The sequence below is a fragment of the Schistocerca serialis genome, chromosome 3, assembly GCF_023864345.2.
Source record: "Schistocerca serialis cubense isolate TAMUIC-IGC-003099 chromosome 3, iqSchSeri2.2, whole genome shotgun sequence".
NCBI classification, from domain to species: domain Eukaryota; kingdom Metazoa; phylum Arthropoda; class Insecta; order Orthoptera; family Acrididae; genus Schistocerca; species Schistocerca serialis.
In genome coordinates, this window is record NC_064640.1 from 427,888,491 (window position 1) to 427,911,806 (window position 23,316).

The following is a 23,316-nucleotide window of genomic DNA, read 5'->3' on the forward strand; positions in this document are numbered from 1 at the left end:
GATCGTCTTACCAGAACTGTGTGATGAATCGTATCTCTAAAACAACGTATCATCACAAGGGCTACACAATTCCAATTTAGTTTGGTTGTTTATATTTCACTGCTTCATCAATCAACAAAAGCTAAACACTGATTTTTCTGCCACCTGTCAAGATCAAAATAGATTTTTTGGGGACTTGTAAATTACTGTGATATGTTCATTAATCAAGAATGTAAGATTATAGAAAGTAAGGAAGGAACTTCAAGGTATAACTTCTCGTAGTTGACTAAGTCGTTAGAAACGGACCACAAACTCATATTGCATAAAGATACAACAATGAATCGTATGCGCATTTTGAAAAAAAATATCCTAGGATTCTATGTATGTGCTTCGGAAGAACTACAGAAAAAATAAATCTGAAAGGTGAAGTAAAGATCTGAAGCCCGTTCCTTCAAAGTACTAATGGAGTTCTTTACCCACTGCATCAGGACTGTCCTTCAGCTGACTAACATGTCTATGTGTGTATTAAATGTGTTACCTCATGGTACCGTGGTCCATGATCTAATATTTTTTAAATGAGGTTATTTGGGCATCATAGTCCTTATATTGTTATTTGCCCATGTTCTGTTTAACACTTATTTTACAGGATATGACTGTCAATAATACTCACATTCCGAGCACAAGTCTTCTGCTTATTCTTCTGCATCACAAAATTCTGAATTTCGTGATCGAAACGGGTAAAACAGAGAACTTATTTGAGCCATCAGTTATAAATGGTATCCTACGTACGCTACCTAACGTCGGAGCAATTCACTGTAGCAAGCAGTCTTCTAGTGGAAAGTGAGTTTCATTGACCAGAGGCAAAGACTTACCTGGCAAATACTTGGCAGCTATCCATGTCCCAATGACCATGGCCGCATGATGATACACATGAAGGAACGTTATTTGGCTGTTCTTCTTACGAAGTACGAAGAAAACCTGTATGACAAAGGCATAACAACCTAAATGAGTTCATTATGTTTTACATCGATTTTATGTACATAGAAAGATTCTATTTCCCCATACATGGTGGATAAGGTATGAACATGTGTAAGAAAACAATAATTCAGATCATGTTTGACGCTAAGATTCAACAATAAATTAAACCAGTGGTTTTCGAGCTACGGTAGGCACGCTTTGTAAATATAGCTGCCCTCATTGTATCTAGTAAGAACAGGTTGCAATCACTTTCAGAATTTATCGTGGAAGCTAAAAAACTACAACATTAAAGTCAGACTAGTGGATGCTTTGGTCAGTGATTTTTTCATTCGTTTAGAAAAATAGTGTACAAAATTTTCACTCACTGTGTCAAGAAGGTCGGTCACCTTGACGATAAAGTAGAGCCAGGTAATGGACGCCACCTGTAACAGACGTTTTTCTACATTTCTGGTGTGAAGAGCTCAATTGTCTAAAACAGTAGGTGAAGCTGTGTTATGATGAAGTTTTCAGCAAACACGTATTACGTAATGTATTTTGCCGCATAACTAGTACATCTACATGGAATGTATCACTATCTCCACAGGCCAGGACAGCATATCAGTTATTCTTAGAAGAGTTTGAGGCACGACTGATATCACTACACAAAGAAATTGCGCAGCGTACTTTCACAAAATAGGAATAATTTAAACTCTTAATACAAAATTAGTCTTCAATAAATGTGTATAAATTTGAATGTGTCAAGACACGTACCTAGTTGGGCTACGTAGCCCAATCAAAGCAATTAGCGATGCAGTCATGTAATCCTGATACATTTAGGGAATAACATTTTGTCTGAGATATCTTAGAGTACAATTGTTTAGTATTATTATTATTAGAGGAAAAAGGCTACTGCATTCAAGTAGGCAGCTCCACTAAACAAATCACTGACAACTTGGAATTGGTTCACGTAACGGAGCTCCAGCAGTCGTCGCAGTTCTGCGCTAGTGTTTTCTTTTATAGGAGAGGATAAGACAAAGACGTAACAGATACCGTTGTGGTGTTCCAAAGTGTTAATTTTGCGCTGTGAACTTGTTGTTAAACAGAGCAGGAATTCGCAGAAGAACAGGTTTAAGTAGCTCCTAAACCACTGAAATACGCAGCCAAATGCATCTAAATTGCAGGGTACAGAATAGCAGCCCAAATTATCCGCTTTTACCTTAGTGAAGATGATCTATGTACCTAGACCATGGCGCTTGTCTAATTAACAACGCTGCGCTACAGCGCTCTAAATGATTCCACATACACTGTTGATGGAGGTGCATCGAATATCGCCATTTTTTGATCTTAAAAAAAATCCTCATGATTTAATGTTTAGCGTGGCAGACGATGAGTTCACCTCTGTGTGTGTGTGTGTGTGTGTGTGTGTGTGTGTGTGTGTGTGTGTAGTTTAGGGTACTCATCACGTCATTCACCTGTAAGGAGAGCATATATTGTGAAACCATGTTACATTTACTCTCGAACAGCCCTGTATTGCAGAGTTAGGTATTACAAAGAATAGGAACAAGTAACAGTTTTTAAATGCTGCTCCATCGGAGCTATGATAAACTTCTGTGAAAATTCTGGGGCAATAAACGTGGGATGAAAATCGTAGTCATATTTATATTTGTAGAACGAGATGGATGAGCTTAAGCTCCAAGTGTCAGTGCCAGTCGCTGTTCAAAATTCTGTAAACAGAAATCTGATTTTGGAAATGCTCTTTGGTCTACGTGTGGAGTCTAATTCACTTCTGTTGCTCAAGTTCTGCTGTAACTTTCCCTGCATCACAAGTACTGGTTTTAGGATGGAAGCGCTGGAGGAGCTTACTGGAAACACATGTAGAAAATTGCGTAGGCTGTAGGGAGTAGAATTTCAGTCTCCAGCAGATGCCGTAAATGAGGAGATATAAAATATTTTATGGAGTTAAGAAACGAGATTAAGAAGAAAAGATATTTTGTAGGGTGAAGAGTGTCCTAAGAGTATCCAAGACGTAACTCACGCAGTTTCCACGCGGGAACTAACAGTGACACGCCATTATGAGCCCAATTGCCGTGAGGTGCACAAATGATTAATAATAGCTGCCAAAATGCCACTGTTTGACAACGTATGCTGGAAAATGCCTCAGCATTCTTCCTAATATTTTATTTTGTTGACCTTTTGTATGGTCTAAAAACCGTAGACGTATGACCACTTACATGTAAATGCTTGATGATGACAATGGGGTTGAAATTGGCCAACAGAAAGTAAACGTATTATATAAAATTACAGCCCGAGCTATGTCTTCATTTACTGTACACTCAATCATCAAGAAAACAACCAACTGTTGACACAGGGAAGATGAAGCCGGTTTTTGAGCGCATGTGACTCTTTTACTTGGAGTCAAGTTGCCTCCAGAAAGTTCCACTCTGTAGCACGAGAAAGTTTTACACGTAACTGATAAAGCCATGTCACAGAAACCCAAATCAGATGAAACAGAGAGGCGTGGACTGGCCCATATATGTGGGATAACGCAACTCGTTCGGCTTAGCAAACAACACATTGCAGACAGAAGAAAATTTGTGCAAAATCGGCTTCAAACCAACAACTCTTATGTCAACATTGACAGTTAGTAGACATGACACCTCATATATTCGAGAGTAAGGATCAAGCAGAAGTGTGCAGGTAGGCAAAAAAACAGTTGGTCATTATGATTCATTCAAGTGAAACAGAAATAATCCTCGATAAAATTTTAAGACCACAGTCGACATGGTTTCCTAAAGCTAAAAAGAAAGGCCCATGAACTTTCGGAGAGTTAAATTTAGCTGCATTATTAAATAGAAATTACGTGCAAAGCTTTTTGGGTGTCACGTTAAGCAATACATAAAAATGTTAATACAAATGGTGCGAATGCTTAAAACAAGAGAACAACCGCAAATAAACCTAAGTGAATGAAAAGAAACAACATAACAGAAGAACACAATGAGAAGATCTTGTCGTGATCGTGAGCAATAAAAAGTAAAATGTGTGTTTTTTCACATTACTTTCGAAAATACGACAGAAGAGAAATTAGCTGCTTTATACCTCTCTCAAACAGGAACTCAGTTTAAACAAAAGGAAATGAAATGTTAAAACAGAAGAAGCAATGAAGGTCTAAACAATAAAAACAGAAAGCATCTACTTTCGAACCCCAACAGCCGACGGCAGTTACGGGATTTTTGAAGAGTAAAAAAAAAGAACTGTAACAGGATAAAAGAAGCCCGTAAAAAAGCGCGTGATTATCTATAGTCTGTTTGAACAAGCATTTCCCCAGTCGTGGATTGAACTAGAAATATCTTTCAGCTGGCTATTTCCCATAATCTTATAGCACTATTTTTTTTCCATGAAAGCTAAAGTAAATTTACAAGACATATCGACTACTCCACCAATCTGTACTATCAGTATCGAGATCGTTCTTTGTTTACACATATTTAAATAAAGATTTATCAACAGCTCAAGTCGATAATCATGACATTTTCAAATATTTACGAATTATGATGCATCATCTCCAGAAAAATACATCGTTCTGTTTACAAAATGGAGTTGAGGTACTATTAAACATTTAGCCTTCCATTTTTGGAATGAATGTAACAGCGTATTAATTTCACATTTCATGTGTAGAATATTGGAGGTGGTAGTTCTGGCTGCAGCGTACTGTGAATGTAATGTTGTTTCAGCTTTTGATGCCACGTGACTATGTAGAGGAAGAGTGGGTACGGAAACCGTAACAACGAGTACGGGAGGTGTAGAGTAAGAGATATTTGACGTTTTTTGTGCTTCAGTGATAGACACACAGCCCTTTGTCTACTAATAGCCATTAATGCCAGCGACAACTTGATACTCATAGTACAGAGGAAAGATGACTAGTGGTTCTTTCCATAAGCCTTACATTTAGATCTTAATATTGTGTATAGGTCAAAACATACTGGGTATACTTTTAAAGCCTATAATTTCAAATTCCCTTGGAGTGTATTTTATCTGAATTTTTAATCTTGTTGGCATGAAATTGTAACGTTTGCAGAACAACTAAAATTTTGTACAGATTCATTCTCGAGCAATACTGTTGCTACTACCAGTCATTGTTAAACAGAAAGACTCGTTCCTCAGAGAGCCAGAATCCAACTCTCGAATATTTGGTGAAATTCTATAGTTACCTTAAGTGAATCAGGATCGTCTGAATAATCCACTGGCTCACACAGCCAACTGTACTTGTTGACCCATCCAAGCTGCGTGCACTGAAATAGAAGACAATTCTTTACTAAAGTAACTAAAACTTCTATGGTACCAATACATGTAAATATTATGCGTCATACTACAATGTCAAGTAATACTCGTAAATGATATTCCAAGTAACTTTTTTTGTGATGGCGTACCTGGAAGGCTCTACTATAGGAACTGCTTCAGTTGTTTTACTCACCGAAAAATTAAATTATTAGAGTGGATTAACACAACGTATCTGCTATGTGTTTGTGTTATATTTCTTTGCAATATTTTAAAATGCTTTCTCTACCAACAGGAAATAGTAGAAAAAAATGGCTCTGAGCACTATGGGACTTAACATCTATGGTCATCAGTCCCCTAGAACTTAGAACTACTTAAACCTAACTAACCTAAGGACATCACACAACACCCAGTCATCACGAGGCAGAGAAAATCCCTGACCCCGTCGGGAATCGAACCTTGGGAAATAGTAGATATTCATTCTAGATGATGATTTGTACGCTGACGTCGTTGACCAGTACGTGCGTCAGTACTGTTGCACATATACAGCGAAAATGAACGAAACCATTAATGTTTGAAACGTTTTAAATACTGTGGCATCAAAGTTAAGAAGGCGTCCTCTAACGAAACATGGTTTTTCCACGTAAAGGTGCGACATACAGCTCGTCATTGAAGAGACATCCATCTATGAAAAGCACATTGAACGTCGAGGTAATATTTGATTTCGTGGAGGATGAAGTAATGAATCTCCATTTCGAGGAAACAAGTCAATCAAATAACTGGAGCTAAAACAATACATTCTATCGCAATTTGACATAGGAAGGAATGAAGGCAAATTTTGACCAATGCAAAAAGCAAGAGAAATGTGACACACAAAGTTTAAAGGTTCTGATGCTTTCATAGAACGTCTCGAGAAAGAATACAGAATGAGCTGTTGACACATCACTGCTTTCTTGACAGACAGAGATGTACAGGAAGAGCACTAAAGTGGAAAACAGAATTTTCACAGTGAGAATGCATTCTGCTATTCATAACCAGCTGGCTGCTCCAGCGTATCAGCCTATGCTTCAATTTTCCAGGCAAACGGCTGGGTACAGTACTCCGACATATGTTGATGAATTGAAGGACGAGATTCAAGTGGCACTGGACTTCGCAGCTGAATATGATTCTGAGGATTGTTCAGATACCGCTCTCGACCAGAGTGCCTATTGTGATTCCGCATATTGTTTTATGCAGGTTGTTGAGGGAACCTCATGCACATTTTTAAAGTCTTATAGTGCGCAGCATAAGAGTAACACAATAAAATACTTTCACCATCCTAATCACAGTGGTACTTGAAGCTTCTAAATGTATTTGGAACATCGAATTCCTGTTCGAGCCTAAAGACTTCCCTTGTGAGTAACAGATTCATCAGGCACATTTCAACCCTTCTAAAGTTTCCCAAGTCGACTGTTGGTGCTATGACTGCCAGTGGAAACAGTAAGGAAGAACCATAGCTAAATTAAGACCCAACAGATCTCATGTGCGGAGAGAGAAGAACCATCGACCATTTGAGGGCAGCTGTGAAAAATCCCATAAAATCAGCGGAGGATATCACTCATTAGTTCCAATGTGCTACCTGTAGTCCACTTCTCACAATGACTGCGCTTAGAGAGTTAAAAAGATAAAAATAATGGAGTGTAATGGTCGACCATCTCCTGATAAGCCATACCTTCTGTAGTCAGTACTAAGCGAAACTTGAGGTGGTGTAAAGAGCTGCTACACTGGACAGTGGATGACTGGAAACGAGTGATTTGGAGTGACGACTCACGCTATACTCTGTAGCTGCCCGATGGTAGGATTTGGGTTTACTGAATGCCTGGAGGACGTTACCTGTCATCATGTGTAGTGCCAACAGTGAAGTACTGAAGATCTGGTGTTACGGTATGTGGTGTTTGTCGTGGTTAGGGTGTGGTCCCTTGATTGCGCTGAAGAAAACGCTAAACGCAGAAGGATATGAAAACTTTTCATCGCAGCATGTGGTTTGTACAGTACAGAGGAAGTTTTGGACAGGATGACTGTTTGTGTCAGAATGACAGTGCACACTGTTACAAAGCAGCATCTGTGAGGCAATGGTTAGTGGACAATAACATTCCTGACATTGACTGGCCCGCCCAGGGTCCCGCTATGACCCCAACGGAACAACTTTGGGGTGAGTCAGAACGTCAACTTCGCTCCACACGCCAGTATCCAACATCACTACCTTCTCTGACTTCTGCTCTTGAGGAAAAATGGGCTACCACTACTCCACAGACATTGGGACATCTCATTGAAAGTGTCCCTAGTAGACTTCTAGCCGCTATAAAGGTGAAGGGTCGACACAGTGTGTGTATCAATGTCCGCTAATAGGTGTCTGGATACTTTTGATCAGATAGCGTACTTCAAAAGTGTACTTCAAAAGTTAGTGTTTCACGTAGGGCGGAAGACACACCGCATCAACATTAGTGCAGTCTCTGTCCTATTCCATTTGCGTGTGTATCGAGGGGAAAATTGTAGACCGGATGTACTCGTACATACTCGAATCTCTGCTACCTTACATTCATGAGTCCATCACTAGACACACGATAGTAACGGTGCAACAGTTTCGTAGTGTACCTCTAAATTCACCCAACTATGTTTTGTGAGAAGAAGGCCATCTTTCGTCCAATGATTTCCACTCAAGTATCGTTTACTTTGTACAGACCTGCTACGATATCAACAACGCGTCACTGAATTTTTTCCGACGTTTTCGACCATATCGACTTTATAAGGACTTCAGAGACTGCTGTTCTTATATGTAATAAGTAATACTGTTAATAACTGTAGTCAGTCTTCCTCAGCTGTTACGTCAGTTATGTTTATTGTGCAGATGAGGAAAATGCGTTTTTCGCCACTGAATCTTTGTTTCTAACGAAACATGTTTCACCCATTTATACAGAGCATCATCCGTGGTTTTCGTAGGCATCAAGTACATACGAAAGAGCCAATGGATACAATAAAAGGATAGAGAAATGAAAACCACTAACGATACCTACTATGAATGGGGTACTAGATGGCTTCAGAAAATAAGTGGAAACATGAAAATAATAGAAAAATGAAAACCACTGATAATGCCTAATATGAATGGGCGAAAAATGTTTATTTAGAAACAAAGTCAACATTTATATAAAATATGAAATTTTTGTCATCTACGGGACAAACATAAATGCAATTAATGAGCGAACTTTCCTGTGAGCGGGAACTTAACCTTGACACTTAACCTACATTTTATCAGTACTCTTCCTATAAAACTGCATGGTTTGGGCTGAAATATGGAAGCAGAGCGAGAAATGCGTGCTTGAATATAAATGCAGATGCCAGCCGCGCCTACAGGTTGCTGTGTTGTATTTAATCACGAATGACACCTGAGCAATGTACTTAGTCAGTACAGGTGTCAGTCGTGGTCGGAACAGAGTTCGGACTAGTTTGAGTCCATTATGTCGGAGCTCATTGTATTCGAACGTGGGTAAATCGTTGGTGCTCGTATCTTGAGTCCTTCCGTATCCGAGGTGGCCAAAGTGTTCGGTGTTTCAAGAGGCATCTTATCGAAGATTTATACCGCATATTGGCAAAGCTGGAAAACATTAACCGCTGCCACAACGCAGAAGAAAGTGTGCGTTGAGTGATCGTCACAGATAGTCATTGAAGAGGACTGTGACGAAAAATAACAAGACGACAGCTGCCAGAATCATTGCAGAACTGAATGGCGCGCTCGTGAACTCTGTCAGCACTAAGTCAACGCGAAGGAAATTCCAAGACGAGCTGGAATTCCAAAAGCACTCATCAGTGATGGAGTTCCTCGTAACAGGGAAACGTGGTGCCGGAGCGGTAAAACAGTAATGGAAGAAAGTCACTTGGTTGGATGCTTCTTGATACACACTGTTCCAAGTGCTGGCCGAGTTTACGTCCCAAGAGCGCAATATGGCGGGCTTTCAGTGAGGGGTTGGGCCGCCATATTGTGGTATTCCATGGACCTGACGGTTACTCTGTCAAGGATTATGTGACCATTTTGGCGGACGAGATACATCCGGTGATACAATGTTTGTTCCCCATTGGTGATGGTGTGTTCCAAGAAGGCAGGGCCCCTGTTCATACTGGTCGCATCGTCCAAGATTGGTTTTGTGTGCACGAAAATGAATTAATGTATCTCCACTGGCCACCGCAGTGACCAGGCCTCAATATTATTGAGTCCTTGTGATCTACTTTGGAGAGAAGGGTGTGTGATCGCTACCCACCTTTGACATCGTTATCTGAACTTGCCATTATTTTGCAGGAAGAATGGTATGATTCCTTTGAAAAGAATGCAGGATCTAGATTCATCCATTCCGAGACGATTGGAAACTGTTTTAATTGCCAACAGTTTCCCTACACCATATTAGACGTGGTAATGTGTTGGGTTGTCGGTGTTACCACATTCCCGTCCACATCTTCACTTCGTCGTCCAATGTTACTGATTACTCTTGTTCGTTGTATTTCATACATTGTCCTAAACATGTAATCGATGTAACAGGTTTTATAACCTTATTTGTAATGACGTAATCTGACACTATTCGGTTAGATTTATTTTTATATATATTACCTAACTTTTACACACTTATAAGGAGGATTTGCAATGAGTACACAACTTGGAATTACTCTTGAAGTCATAGTAAATTGTCTTGCAATCACAGTGACGTTACCTTCCTTCAGAGGAAACCTGATAATATTTTTAATCGTAAGCGGTCAACTGTTTAGGCGTTTTACAACAGTATCAGTACTGCCACTACGAACAGCCGCACATAGAGAATGGACAATGTGACAGTAGAAAGGAGCTACCTTCTTTCATTAATATCGATTTCCGTTACACCATGTCGATAACCGTATCATGTAGATCGTCTTCTAGGAACCAGTCAAGCCTGTTTGACAGATGCGCTGAAAATGCTCACGTAGTGGCGATAGTATAATGATGTTGTTGTTGTTGTGGTCTTCAGTCCTGAGACTGGTTTGATGCAGCTCTCCATGCAGTATAATGATACTGGGTGCATTTGCCTCGGCCGTCTGGGGCGTCTCACAGAAGACAAACCTGAACTATATCAGCGTTGACTCTGACTGTCATTCCTTCGTGAATGATGTCTTCGTCTTCGAACACTACGTTTTCCAACCAGGCGCGGATCCAGTGTTCGGTCCTTTGGAGGGCGGTGTATCACGTCTTTCTCCGTGTCTCCCTCTCCCCATCCCAATAATATACAATTTTTTGCTTAAGAAATAACTTCACAAATTAAACGGTTATATACTTGTTCTCAAAGAAAAGGTTTCGTCTAGTAGTACACACATCCTTTCCAAAACACATTGCACTTCAGCTGCAGGATATGGAGTCATCCATGTTCAAATAACAAATAGTATCCTTAGACTACATGTATATGAAATCGAGAATGGGGAAAGAAAGGGAAGGGATGGGAGGGGGAGGAGAGGAAGGGGAATTCGTGACTTCTAGCCGCACAGGGCACTGTGATAATGCAATGGCGAAAGTCGAACATTTGTGCCGGACGGGACTCGAACCCGGATTTACCGCTTTTCATAAGCGGTTGCCTTAACCTCTTTACCAATCTGGACACGGTCCGTAACCGACTCAAGTTTCCAACTTATCGCACGCCGAGATTCAGCGTTCCCGTCCATTAACCCTTACTAGTAAATTATTGATTCTCGTAGGAATTCGGACGACATTAGTGCATCCGCACTGAAACAAACGTCAAGAAGCCGTCGCGCTCTTACGGAAATGTGTGTATCTGAGTGGGTATCTGTTCTGTCGGACATGTATACAGTGTGATTCCGTGATGACGGCACAAAGTTTTAGAGATGATGGAGACTCGTAAATGCATCAATTTTGGGTAAGGGATCCTGGTCCGGAAACGAACTAGTCGAAAGTTATAAGCTAAAATCGTTCTGATGCTGACGCGTAGCGCCGTATACCGATCCTGCCTTGGAGGCGGTTAAGTGGGAGATGTGTCTCAGAGCTGGAGAGTGACAGATGGTGACGCGAGACTGGACGCACACGTAGTTTATGTATCAGCCGATGGAGGACAATATTGAATAGGGGGACTGTGATTTTAGTTTCCATTGTGCCCACTAGAATGCACTAAAGTAATAGAATGTTTTTCATAAACTGTTCTACTATTTTCATAAAGTGTTATTATGTCTTTTTGTGTATGTAAAATGTTATAAATGTGTTTTAGCAATATGAATGATGCGTGAGTGTGGTTTAAGGTTAATATGAAGATAATTGTTTAACGAGTTATGTAGTAGGATTTAGTGTGGGAACATTTCGAAGAAGTATGGATATGGACAAAGGGGATTTTTGTAGAATAGATTTGTAAAGTAAGTTTATGGTAAAGGGAAACTTAATTCAGGTATAAATAACAATAGTAAATAACTTTATGCGTAAGCAGATCTTCAGCATATTAGATAATTACGTCAGTAAAAAGTGCAATCGTTAGGTTTACTATTTTGCGATTGGTTATTGATGAAAAGCGCGGATTGGCGCGGGAGAATGTTGTTTTGCTACTGGCTGTTGAGTAAACTGACCAATGGTAAAGCAATATTCTTCGCGCGCCTTTCTCTGCTGGTAGAAAAGACAGAGTATTCTAGAGAAGAGTCGTAGCCTAGCCATGATACAAATGGTTCAAATGGCTCTGAGCGCTATGGGACTTAACATCTGTGGTCATCAGTCCCCTAGAACTTAGAACTACTTAAACCTAGCTAACCTAAGGACATCACACACATCCATGCCCGAGGCAGGATTCGAACCTGCGGCTGTAGCAGTCGCGCGGTTCCGGACTGAGCGCCTAGAACCGCTCTGCCACCGTGGCCGGCGCCATGAAACAGTTCGGACGTATGTAATAGTAGTTCCGATGGAAATGATAAGTTGCCAGATCTAGCAGTGTTTCATACATCAAAAGTGTGGTAAAGTGACGGCATAATTATTCAGATGGGCGTGTAGAAATTTTGGAATTTTTAAGTGAATTTTGTGACGAGAAAAGACATATATTCCGCGTGGCGTATTGAGCAGGTCGGTGGCTAAAAACTGTGACTGCATTAGGTACCGACAGACTTAATATTTGGCGAGCATTCTCAATCAAAAACAATCAGTATTTTTGTAGCTATTACGTATTCGGGAAATGCAACACCATAAACTTGCTAACGTGAGTGAAAGGGACTGTGAGTGACTGTGTTAAGACTAGCACGGGCTTGGCAGTGATACTTGTTTACCTAAGTTTCAGAATATATTAATTGAGGACAAAATTTCCAACCTTTCATTTGTGTGAAAACTTTCTCCCGAAACGTAGATTAGTGACTTCAATTGCAGTCTGGTTCACGTCGAAGTACAGTAGGTTTCACTCGGCTTTCCTACTGATGATCTGCTGAGACAATGTTCACAGGTAGGTGTAGGTACGTCGTAAAGGGACGGAAAGAATCGCGTCGCCGCAATACCTCTGACAGTGGATGTTGCTAAGATTGTAGGGTTGGAAACTTCCGGAGGTGGTATTATGGAGAAAAATGAGAAAAAATGTTTAGTGAGCATTGGCTATAAAATGCATACCTCTCTACTGTTAACCACATCTCGTATGTTGACCAAGTGCCCATAGCTCTTAATGTATGTAGTTTAGAGAACATGTTTACTAGACTTTTTCTCTCGTTTTGGTCCACAGTAGCACATCTGAAAGTTGCCTTCCCTTCAGTCTTAGCAACAACAGTAACTGTAAATGTATTCCACTGTCAGAGGTATCAGAATGATTTTCGCTTACAATTTTGGGCTCATTCGTTTCTGGACCAGGACACGTTACCTCATTGATACATTCATCCTTCTCCATCGTCCCTGAAAGTCTGTAACATCATCACAGAATCGACCTGTATCTGCCTACAGGGTGTAAATAACTGAAGTTCTAGTTTAAAAACGTGGACTCAAGTGACATACGTGGAAAGATTTTTCGATTTAAAACCCGCTATTGTGGAATTTATAGAGGAAAAATGAGTACAGGAAAGACAATCAGAGCATACGGAATGGATTGCAAACCTCACAAAAAAGTGGACTTGATTTCACACTGCCCTTAATAAAAATGGTTCAAATGGCTCTGAGCACTATGGGACTTAGATTCTGAGGTCATCAGTCCCCTAGAACTTAGAACTACTTAAACCTAACTAACCTAAGGACATCACACACATCCATGCCCGAGGCAGGATTCGAACCTGCGACCGTAGCGGTCGCGCGGTTCCAGACTGTAGCGCCTAGAACCGCTCGGCCAGTCCAGCCGGCACCCTTAATACGACACTGCAAGGTGAGAAACAACTTCTTTCTGATTTCATTGCATTTAAAAATAAAATCACGTTACAGAAGGGACAAATTTTCACAAGCTAAACCCAGATCTCTACGTTTACTGGCGTTAAAGAAAACGCGATATTTGAAGAATTCATTGTGGCCTTTAAAGAATTACAAGGATAGTTCCGTAAACGTCTCGACATCACTGCCAACCTTTCAACTGTTCTCGAGACCGTTTGCTGTTTCAGTTCAAAGCGCCCCTATACATGTAGAGATGCAACTGACTGATGTGCAATGTAAATCTCGTTTTAAAGACAAATCTTTTTAAGTTGAAACTGTCCAGGACACTTACATTGTTTTCCTCGGGTGGAGTCTCCACGTTACCATAATGTGGTTGCAAGTGTTACATTATTACGAACAACATGTGTGTGTGAAAGACCATTTTCCCGTTATGGAACTAAGTCACGATTACGTGGAAACCTGAGGGTGAAAATCTGTGAAACTGTCCGCGTCTGTCCGTATGCCGACAGTTTGTACCAGATAAAAACTTTATTGTGCCCTTAGCGGCCCAAAAATAATTAAGTAATACCGAAAATTTGTTTTGCTTGTGATCTATGTTGTTCAGAAATTTGAAATATAAAGCAAACTCGTATGCAGTGCTTTGCTGCGAGGCTGAGCGTTGTGACACTCGTCACAAGACACGGCTCGCGAGCCGATTCTTTGCCGCCCTGTCGCCTGTCTGTCGTTAGGCTAAATCTCCTGTTCAAGTGCGAGAACATTTCCTAAATGTTTGCATGGCGTCTATCTGAGGCGGGAAGTTGAGGTGGGTACGGACTGCGCGCGAAAAGTTTTGCTATTAGTCCAACTGCGCGAGAACAGATTTAGCATTACCTCAGCAAACAGGTCGACTGCGTGTGATGAGATATATTAGAAACAGGTCGAATGTTTTATTTGCCACTTGGTAATGTTTGCACTGAACTATTGGTAGCACTGGACTCATTAGTCACTTTCACCGAGTCCTGTGCTGTATGAACCAGTTCGCATTTCTCGTGTGTGGCTAGAAATGGATTATAACATTCCTATGGAGCATGTGCAATTGAAAGAGGCCATAAGTTGATCATTGTTGGAAGAAATAAATTTCAGGAAGCTAGAGAAACGCAACGTGGAGTAGCCTTAAGGTGCACAGTAAAAACATGTAAGCCACGTATTTGCTTCAACACACATTCTGTTTGCTTATGAAGTCAGTCATAACGATGAAGCCATCGATAACTTAAACAGGCAACTTCCAACAGCGTTAAACAGAAGGCTACTAACTTATGTGAGAAACCTTCAAAATTAATTCATAAAGGATATGCACCCAATGTACTCCAAAGTTCCAGCAAGACGTTGCTAACACTATGAAATGTATTTATCGGGCTGGAGGGTCTATTTTTCCGCTATTACCGAAAACATTAAGTAAAGCTCAGAGAGGTTTGAAGAAAATGTCTATTTTAAGAGTTAAAAAAATATGCTTCTCATCAACGACTCTAACTTTAATATCGTGTGCTTTTCAACTAAAAGTAATTTACGACTACCTTGAGATAGGCATCTTCGGATAATATTGCAAATTTTTTCATCAGTTTTTTTACAATTCATGTTTCAAACGGTGGTCAGTACATCGTTAGGTAGGCCGGCCGGAGTGGTCGAGGGGTCCTAGGCGTTACAGTCTGGAGCTGCGCGACCGCTACGGTCTCAGGTTCGAATCCTGCCTTGGGGATGGATGTGTGTGACGTCCTTAGGTTTGTTAGGTTTAAGTAGTTCTAAGTTCTAGGGGACTAATGACCTCAGAAGTTAAGTCCCATAGTGCTCAGAGCCATCGTTAGGTGGCTATCTTCCGATTATAAACACAATAACGCTGATGTAGGTAAATGTTTACACTGGATGTCTATTTTGGATTTTCTCCCTCCCGATGAAGTTGAAGGTGCATTTGCTGAAGATTTAATAGGCATTAAACCCGTAAGTGAAAAAGTGATGTGTTTGCTGATTATTTGAAAACGAATTTTACAGACTCAGAATGTGTGTTTCCTTTCAAAATTTGGGCTTCCAGTACCGTAAGTTGTGAAACAACAACAAGTTCAAATGGCTCTGAGCACTATGGGACTTAACTTCTGAGGTCATCAGTCCCCTAGAACTTAGAACTACTTAAACCTAACTAACCTAAGGACATCACACACATCCATGCCCGAGGCAGGATTCGAACCTGCGACCGTAGTGGTCGCGCGGTTCCAGACTGAAGCGCCTCGAACCGCTCGGCCACTTCGGCCGGCAACAACAACAAGTGCTTGTGAGGTATTTCACATGCCTTTTCGCCTTAATTTTCAGAACGCACATCCACATGTTTATCATTTTATTGACGCTATCGTTCAAACTACAACCTACATTAAAATGTATGATAAAGATAGGACTCACCGATCTAACAATAAACGTGAAAAACGTGCAGTATATACAGAAATAAATTTTAAAATACAAAAATGGAACTATGGCCCATTTGAATGATTTAAAACACGTTGCTTATTATTATCATATGGAATGGAAAGAGTTTCTGTGTGTTTTTAGACGTCTTAATAAATGCCTCATTACGGATATGAGTATTGTATAACGCATTTTAACCATACCTATGACAGGTCTACCTTGGCAGTCACAGATGATCCTTAGCGTCTGAAAATGGGAAGGATCATGATGTACTGCCAACGTAACTTGTGCTTTCTCTGCGCGCAGTTGAGTTGACTCAAAAATGTACCACCACGCGCAGTTGACCTATTTCGAAAAGAGACCGCGAGTGCAATTAACCACTTCAAGAGCAGATAAAATTTTGGGTCTGTGCGCAGTCGGGATCACCTGGACCGTGTACTAGATCGGTATTTACCTATTTGGATGTAGGAATCTACCTAACGGTACGCAGGGTTGCCGGCACACCAGCTCCCGTCGTTAATCCACAGGGCTAATTCTATTTGGGACCGATGTAGCTTCCAGAGTCGAGAAATCGGGCGCTTCACGTGCTCGGCTATCTGGGCAGGTATTTGACACTATTTAGTAATTTATTTTAGAGTGAACTAAGGACAAATCATTACAGGAAATTATAGAATACATAGAGAATAATAATATTAAGCATTGTGTATATATTAAAAAACTAGGTGTTGTGTAATTCCTTGGATTAATTATATTTTAACTCTTACTTATAATTAATTTGCAGAGTATCCATGTAGATGTAGGTAAAGGCTCTGAATATGATAAAATCTTTCTTGTTACTGCATCTTATATTAATAATAATTTAATAATAAATGAAATTACATTCAAATCAAATGGACATTATTCCAAAGTATGGCTTACTTTCCAACAAGTAGACAGTGTAGATTTCAATGGAAGCAGTGCAATACTTATATTTTTATCTTGGTTGTATGATAAATATTGATATTACACCCCTGTCAGCGCTGCGATGAATTTTCGGAAAGTAAATTATCAGTATTTCTATGCGAAATAGAATTCTATGACTGGTTCACACACTTTTCCCTGGATTTTTCATTCAATATTTTGAAAATACTCTCATTTTAATAAAAAATAATATGGAGAATCTTCAAATAATGTTATTCTTTCCTTTTCAAGTAACAGAGACCTGAAATTATTGCGAAAATAAGAAATCACTGTATGTGAATTGTGCTCAGTGATTCGAACTCTGAATACAAAAGAGCACACTAGGGTTTTTATTTGTCTTTGCAGTCTAAACAAAGTTCCATACACGGAAAATCACAACTGTTGTGTTTTCAGCCAACAAACATCCGCGATGGAAGTATTTCATGGAACGAAAATATCAGTGAAATCTGAAGAACAGAATATCCACAGTGTCCCTCTATTATTTCAAAAAACACCAACTTGGGAACTGTTAGAGAAAGAGAGTCGCATATGTTATAATTGTTCAGCAGGTTTCAAAGTTTTTATTCTATTTTTTCTGTTATGCAAGAATCTCAAGTTGTACCCACTCGTCGCACGTAGAACATCAGGGTGACATTCGAGTTCTGCGTATGTTCGGGTCAGCATTGTTGCATCGGAAGTTCTGATTGCTTCATTGATTCGTGCACGAACGATAGCAGTGTTATTGTCTTGCGCTGTATACACAAGATTCTTGGCGTGACCCAACAGAAAGGAAGACGAATGGAGTTACATCGGGAAAGCGCGATGACCATGCGATGGAACCATAATAACCCATCCACCTCTCAGGATATGTGTCACTTAGAACAGCCCGCACTTTAGAACTCCAGTGTGATGGTCCCCTATCATTTTGGAAGACGGAGGTGAGCGGATCGTGATGATCCCGTAGTATGACCCCCTGTGCTCTACCCAAGTCATGCCTTCAGCTTTCTTTTGTGGTATTACATCAAGGATCGCGCATACACAACACCTCCTAACCCGATAATGGTCCCGGAATGACGAGAAATATGCAAGAATCGGTTGAACGAGTAGTTTGTAAGCCACTTTCTTCGTGGAAGAAATACGTTTCCTTAGGATTCCATCAATGAATCGCAGCATGATACCTGCTTTTAATACAACTGAATTATTTGTAATCTTCATATTATTTAATGGTTTTCCCGTTTTATAATGTTAAAAATGGAACAGCTAATGATATAACTGTCCTGCCACATATATTGCACGAGAGGCTCACCCTGCCGTAATGAATTCCTTGGAGAAGCCTTTTTTGTTGAGTCGATCGCTAGAATATTCAAAGGCAGCGGTGTATTACAACCGAGAAAAGTGTAGAAAAGCGAGAGCAATTAGGTATTATCTGCAACAACGGACAGATCATGTTGAGCAGTAAATCAGACTGGGATATGTAGCTAATTTTGCGTTGTTAACGAAAGTTTCATCCATTCTTGACTAGGTTACGTGGTCTGCAATTGTTAATTAAAGTGAAAAAATATATCAAACGTCCACTAAAGACGCCAATGTAAAATATGTCATCCGCCTGTCGAAACAAGTTGTGGATGAAGTAAAACCTTTGCAAACGACGCACAATTAAGAATATTTTTCTTTCCATTTTGACGCAGTATTGTGTAATTTAACATAACAGGCCTATGCGTTCGTAAATATTGTTGTTGTTGTGGCCTTCAGTCTCCCCGCCCCCTCCCCCCTCTTCGGTGGTTCGAGACCTCCCTCGTGCATCGGTGTGTGTGTTCTCCTTAGTGTAAGCTAGATTGAGTGGTGTGGAGGCCTAGGAACTGATGACCTCAGCAGATTGGTCCCATAGGAACTTACCATAAATTTCCAATTTCCTGCTACGTTGGAGAGACTGATACGTCAGTCTCTATTAGGCTGAGAGAAAATCATAGAAGCTGGAGATTAAAGAGGCCAGATTCATCCTTCGGCGAACATTGTTTCAACGAAAGCCGCAAATACATAACAGATGTGCGTAGAAGCCGTACACGTATAGGGAAAGGCTGCAAAGCCCACTCAGTTAAAAATATCAGAAATTAAGAAACAGGCGTGTGTATCACCACACTTACTATTGGGTAAGCAAACGCTATTCAGTTATTGACCCTTTTAAGGCAACGTTACAACTTATTATTTGGGTTCTTTATACTATTCCTGGACACGCACACACACACACACACTATGAACTATATAACCATATGCTGCACCCATCTTATTGTTGACTCTCGCCAATGATGCGATGGTTACAGCCTTCTGAAAAAGGGCACTTAATGCTTGAAAACGGTTAAGAAATTACATATCTTTTATGCTACTAGTTGCTGATCATGACGATATATTGTTTATCTTTGCTTGGTTTCCATCTTTAGGGTCAATGGTGTACTGGAGAATGGGCTTATAACCTGAAACCTAGGTCGTACGGTAGTAACAAAATTTGTGAATCAAGTCTAAAAAAGTTTTTCGTTTAGTTAATAAAATCTTAAATCCAGACCATTCCGTTCAACTGCTTTTCCAAGTCCTTTGCTGTCTCCGACAGAATTACAGTGTCGTCGACAAACCTCCAAGTTTCTATTTTTTCCGCTCATCTTTAAATCTCTTTCCAAATTTTTCTTTGTTTTCTTTTACTGCTTGATCAATGTACAGATTCAATAACATCTAGTATATGCCACAACCCTTTTTCATTCCTGTCTCAACCACTGCTTCCTTTTCACTTCGTCTCTTATAGCCGCGCGGAGTGGCTGTGCGGTTTCAGGCACCATTTCACGGGTTGCACGGCACCTACCGCCACACGTTCGAGTCCTCCCTTGGACATGGGTGTGTGTGTGTTGTTCTTAGCATAAGTTACTTTAAGTAGTGTGTAAGTCTAGGGACCGATGACCTCAGCAGTTTGGTCCCTTAGGAATTCACGCACATTTGAACATTTGACTCTTATAACTGCCGCGTGGTTTCTAATCCGTAATACATATTAGTAAAACTGTGTGTTTTACCCATTCCTCTGTACATTACGTTGCGCAGAGTTAACGACAGTTTCAGTGATATGCGTCATAATATTCAAAATTTTAAATCCGTTTTAGGTAAAGCAACTTTATGAGCCATGTTATAGACGTTTCTGTACATTAATTTATCACTAAACTGTAAATACGAACAAGTGGTACTTACCATGTAAAATATGTAAAGATTTACCGCTATCTGGAAAAGATTGTATACTATCATGATACGCTCGATGCGGAAGGGCTGGACATTCTCCATAAGACGCGGGCCCAGACTGTTGACGAAGTAGAGATAGAGGCCCACCACTGTCAGTATTGGCCACGGACTGCCCACCAGAGGCCACGTCGTCGTGCGTGGATCTGTAACACCAGCCCACGCACATTCTACTCAGTACTTAAAATATATTTACTTGCAATTTTATGAAGGTGAAGGTATCATGAAGGTATATAAACAGTTATTCCTCTTCCTACGTTTTTCCTCATTTACGTCACAGGTTTTATCAAATGTGGGTAAATAAGTTGGAATCCATTGGATTAAATATGAGTAATGTTGGCAACCGCGGGAGGAGTCTGACCCGTCTTACTTAAGGGGTGATCAACAAGTTTCCGTTTGCGGGCATTGCTGCAGCATATATGCGACGTAGCGCGACTCCGATGCGGGTAAATAAGCACCGACATGGAGGCAAGGGATTAGGGTGGTATTCGTGCCTTTCCGACCTGCGTACAGCAAACTCGGAATCGTGAACTATGGAGACGTATTACTAAATGTGTGCAAACAGCATCAATGTGCTGTTATTGTTTCCTTGGCTGCCGAGGGACAGCCGGCCGCGGTGGCCGAGAGGTTCTAGGTGCTTCAGTCCGGAACCGCGCGACCAGGTTCGAATCTTCCTCGGGCATGGATGTGTGTGATGTCCTTAGGTCAGTTAGGTTTAAATAGTTCTGAGTTCTAGGGGACTGATGACTTCAGATGTGAAGTCCCATAGCGCTCAGAGCCAGAGCCGAGGGACAGACATCGGTAGGCTTCCATCGGAGAATGAAGAATCTGTGTGGGCAGTATGTCTGACGAAAACCACCGTTGTGGAAAGGTGCGCCAAGGAGTGCTGCTGCTTCATGATAAGGCACGTGCCCATATCGCAAATAAGGTAACGCAGAAGTTACGCCAAGTCAAGTGGGGCACACTCGAGTTGCCGCCCTACAGTCTTGATCTCTCCCCATGCAACTGTGACTCCTTCGGTCCCTTAAAAAAGTCTTGAAGGACGGACGATTCCTGTGCAGCAGGCAGCAACAGACTTCTTCACGCAGCAAGACACGGTGTCGAAAGGGATGATTGATTCAACAATTAGCTTGATTGGCATACCGATTTTGGACTATACTGCCTTTGAACGGAAACTTTTTTATCGCCCCTTATAGTTCTTCAGGTGCTCCATGCTCTCGCAGTAAAAGCTAAATCAATTAGTGTGGCGCCTGGACAAAGGACTTTTCGAGGTCAAGGAAGGAAAGGTGTAGGTGCCTTGACTTCTTACGGTGTTTTCCAACAAGCAAGCGAGTAGTCTGAATAGCATGTGTCGTCCCACAGCCCTTCACAAATCCCCATTGCTTGGTGACGAGATCAAGAATTTGTCGAGTCCTTTTATCTATGATGCGTTCAAGGACCTTCATCATGTGTGACAGAAGACGTATTGGGCAATAGTTGTTACATTCAGCAGGACTATCGGATGAGTTTCCTGATTCTGTAGCGTCTTTCCTGTTGCTGTAGGAGTATATCGGGGCTCTTCTCTCTCGCCTCTCCTCTTCCTCACAGTCATGAAAGATCAGTAGAAAACCGCATTCTGGGTCCAGAATGAAATTTTCACTCCGCAGCGGAGTGTGCGCTGTAGAGCACTTGCACATGAAATGCAGAGGTCTCGAGTTCGAGTTTCGGTCCCCCACATAGTTTTTATTTGCCAGGAAGTTTCGCATTCTGGGTGTTGCTGTATGCTGATGATTTATTATTGGTCTTTGAAGATAAGACTGGACTGCAGTGTCAAGTCCCAGCGGAAGTAGGCCAACGATTCAACATAAAGAATACGCAGTACCTCACCACAGATCTAAATCGGGTACCATCAAAATCAATGGTGTTGACCTCTCAACAAGAAGGACTTTTAAGTACCTTGGCTTGAAAACTGCTGCTGATGTAAATTTCAGCACAGAAATATCTAACTGTCTGAGCATGAGGTGGCTCAAACGGCGTTCTGTGACTGCAGTATTCTGTGACAGGAAGATTCTAAATAGGATCAAGGCGAAAGAATACCGCAAAGATACTCAGCTGGGCATTTGGATCAACGCTCCACAATCATGTTACAAATGATGAAGTTCAAAAGTTATATGGAGTGGCATCAATTGTGTACATCATGACGGAAATCTACGTACGATGGTGTGAACATGTTCTCTGAACAGGTGCACCAAAAGTGGCAAAAATTGCTTTTAGTTTGAGAGTAAATGGTAAATGGCCATTAGAACGACCTAGGCAGCGATGACTTGACACCCTGCACAAAGATCTCAAGATCTTAAGCCTTCAGCCTGATGGGCACAAGATCTGATAAAATGGCGATAGCAGACATCGCAAACATGCAGGACAAACACGAAGGAAGAAGATGAAGAAAAAGAAGAAGTTGGCTACAGCAGGAACGTCGTTTATTTGACAACGGCTTTCCGTTCGTTTGAAATTGTAGTATTTCACTGGAGCAGAGTTGTCCACCCCAAGCCATACCCCAAATTTAATTCTGTCAGGTAACCGTATAAAAGCCAGATTTCCCTAGTTTCAAGATAACGCAAACTAGTCTGTCCTTCCGCTGACTAAATTTCATCGGGACTGCATTGCTCAAAGACCTGGCTGCGCTCACGTTACAGCTATTGGAATTGGAATTTCGTCAGAGGTTCTATACAAATGCCGACAAAATCCCCAATGCTTCTTTCCTCAGATACCTGCATCAGAGCTCAGATCCGTTGGAGGCAAATTTTTTATGCTGCAGATGATCTACAGGAGATATGACCATTGGATAAGTTACTAAGTCGTTATTTCGTGCTAAATCAGGACACGGCGTGCCAAACTTTATGAAGGCCGAGTGCGCCGGCCGCTTGCGGGCCACGGCTCGGCCTTTCTCGGCTGTGCTCGGTACTTCCCGGAAGTACTCGGTACAGTGCGACATTCAATTTAGTACTGGGGGGTGGCGTTTTTCGGTCGGCACAATTCTCTTCATTTAGGCAGAATAATGTTGTCAGTGCTGTTTACCCTTGTTCGTGGTATAATGGACGTTCACAGGTCGAGTG

General features: G+C 41.1%; 1 protein-coding gene across 1 annotated transcript in view; it reads right to left on the bottom strand.

The window, feature by feature from the left end:
- The window catches only part of LOC126471629 (elongation of very long chain fatty acids protein AAEL008004-like), a 147,154-nt gene that overhangs the window by 48,531 nt on the left and 75,307 nt on the right, over window positions 1-23,316 (bottom strand). The window contains exons 4-7 of the mRNA XM_050099865.1: window positions 20,177-20,367; window positions 5,142-5,222; window positions 1,323-1,379; window positions 852-957 (exon numbers count right to left, since the gene is read on the bottom strand). Coding sequence (XP_049955822.1) covers window positions 852-957; window positions 1,323-1,379; window positions 5,142-5,222; window positions 20,177-20,367 — 435 coding nt within the window. The remainder of the gene's footprint in view (window positions 1-851; window positions 958-1,322; window positions 1,380-5,141; window positions 5,223-20,176; window positions 20,368-23,316) is intronic.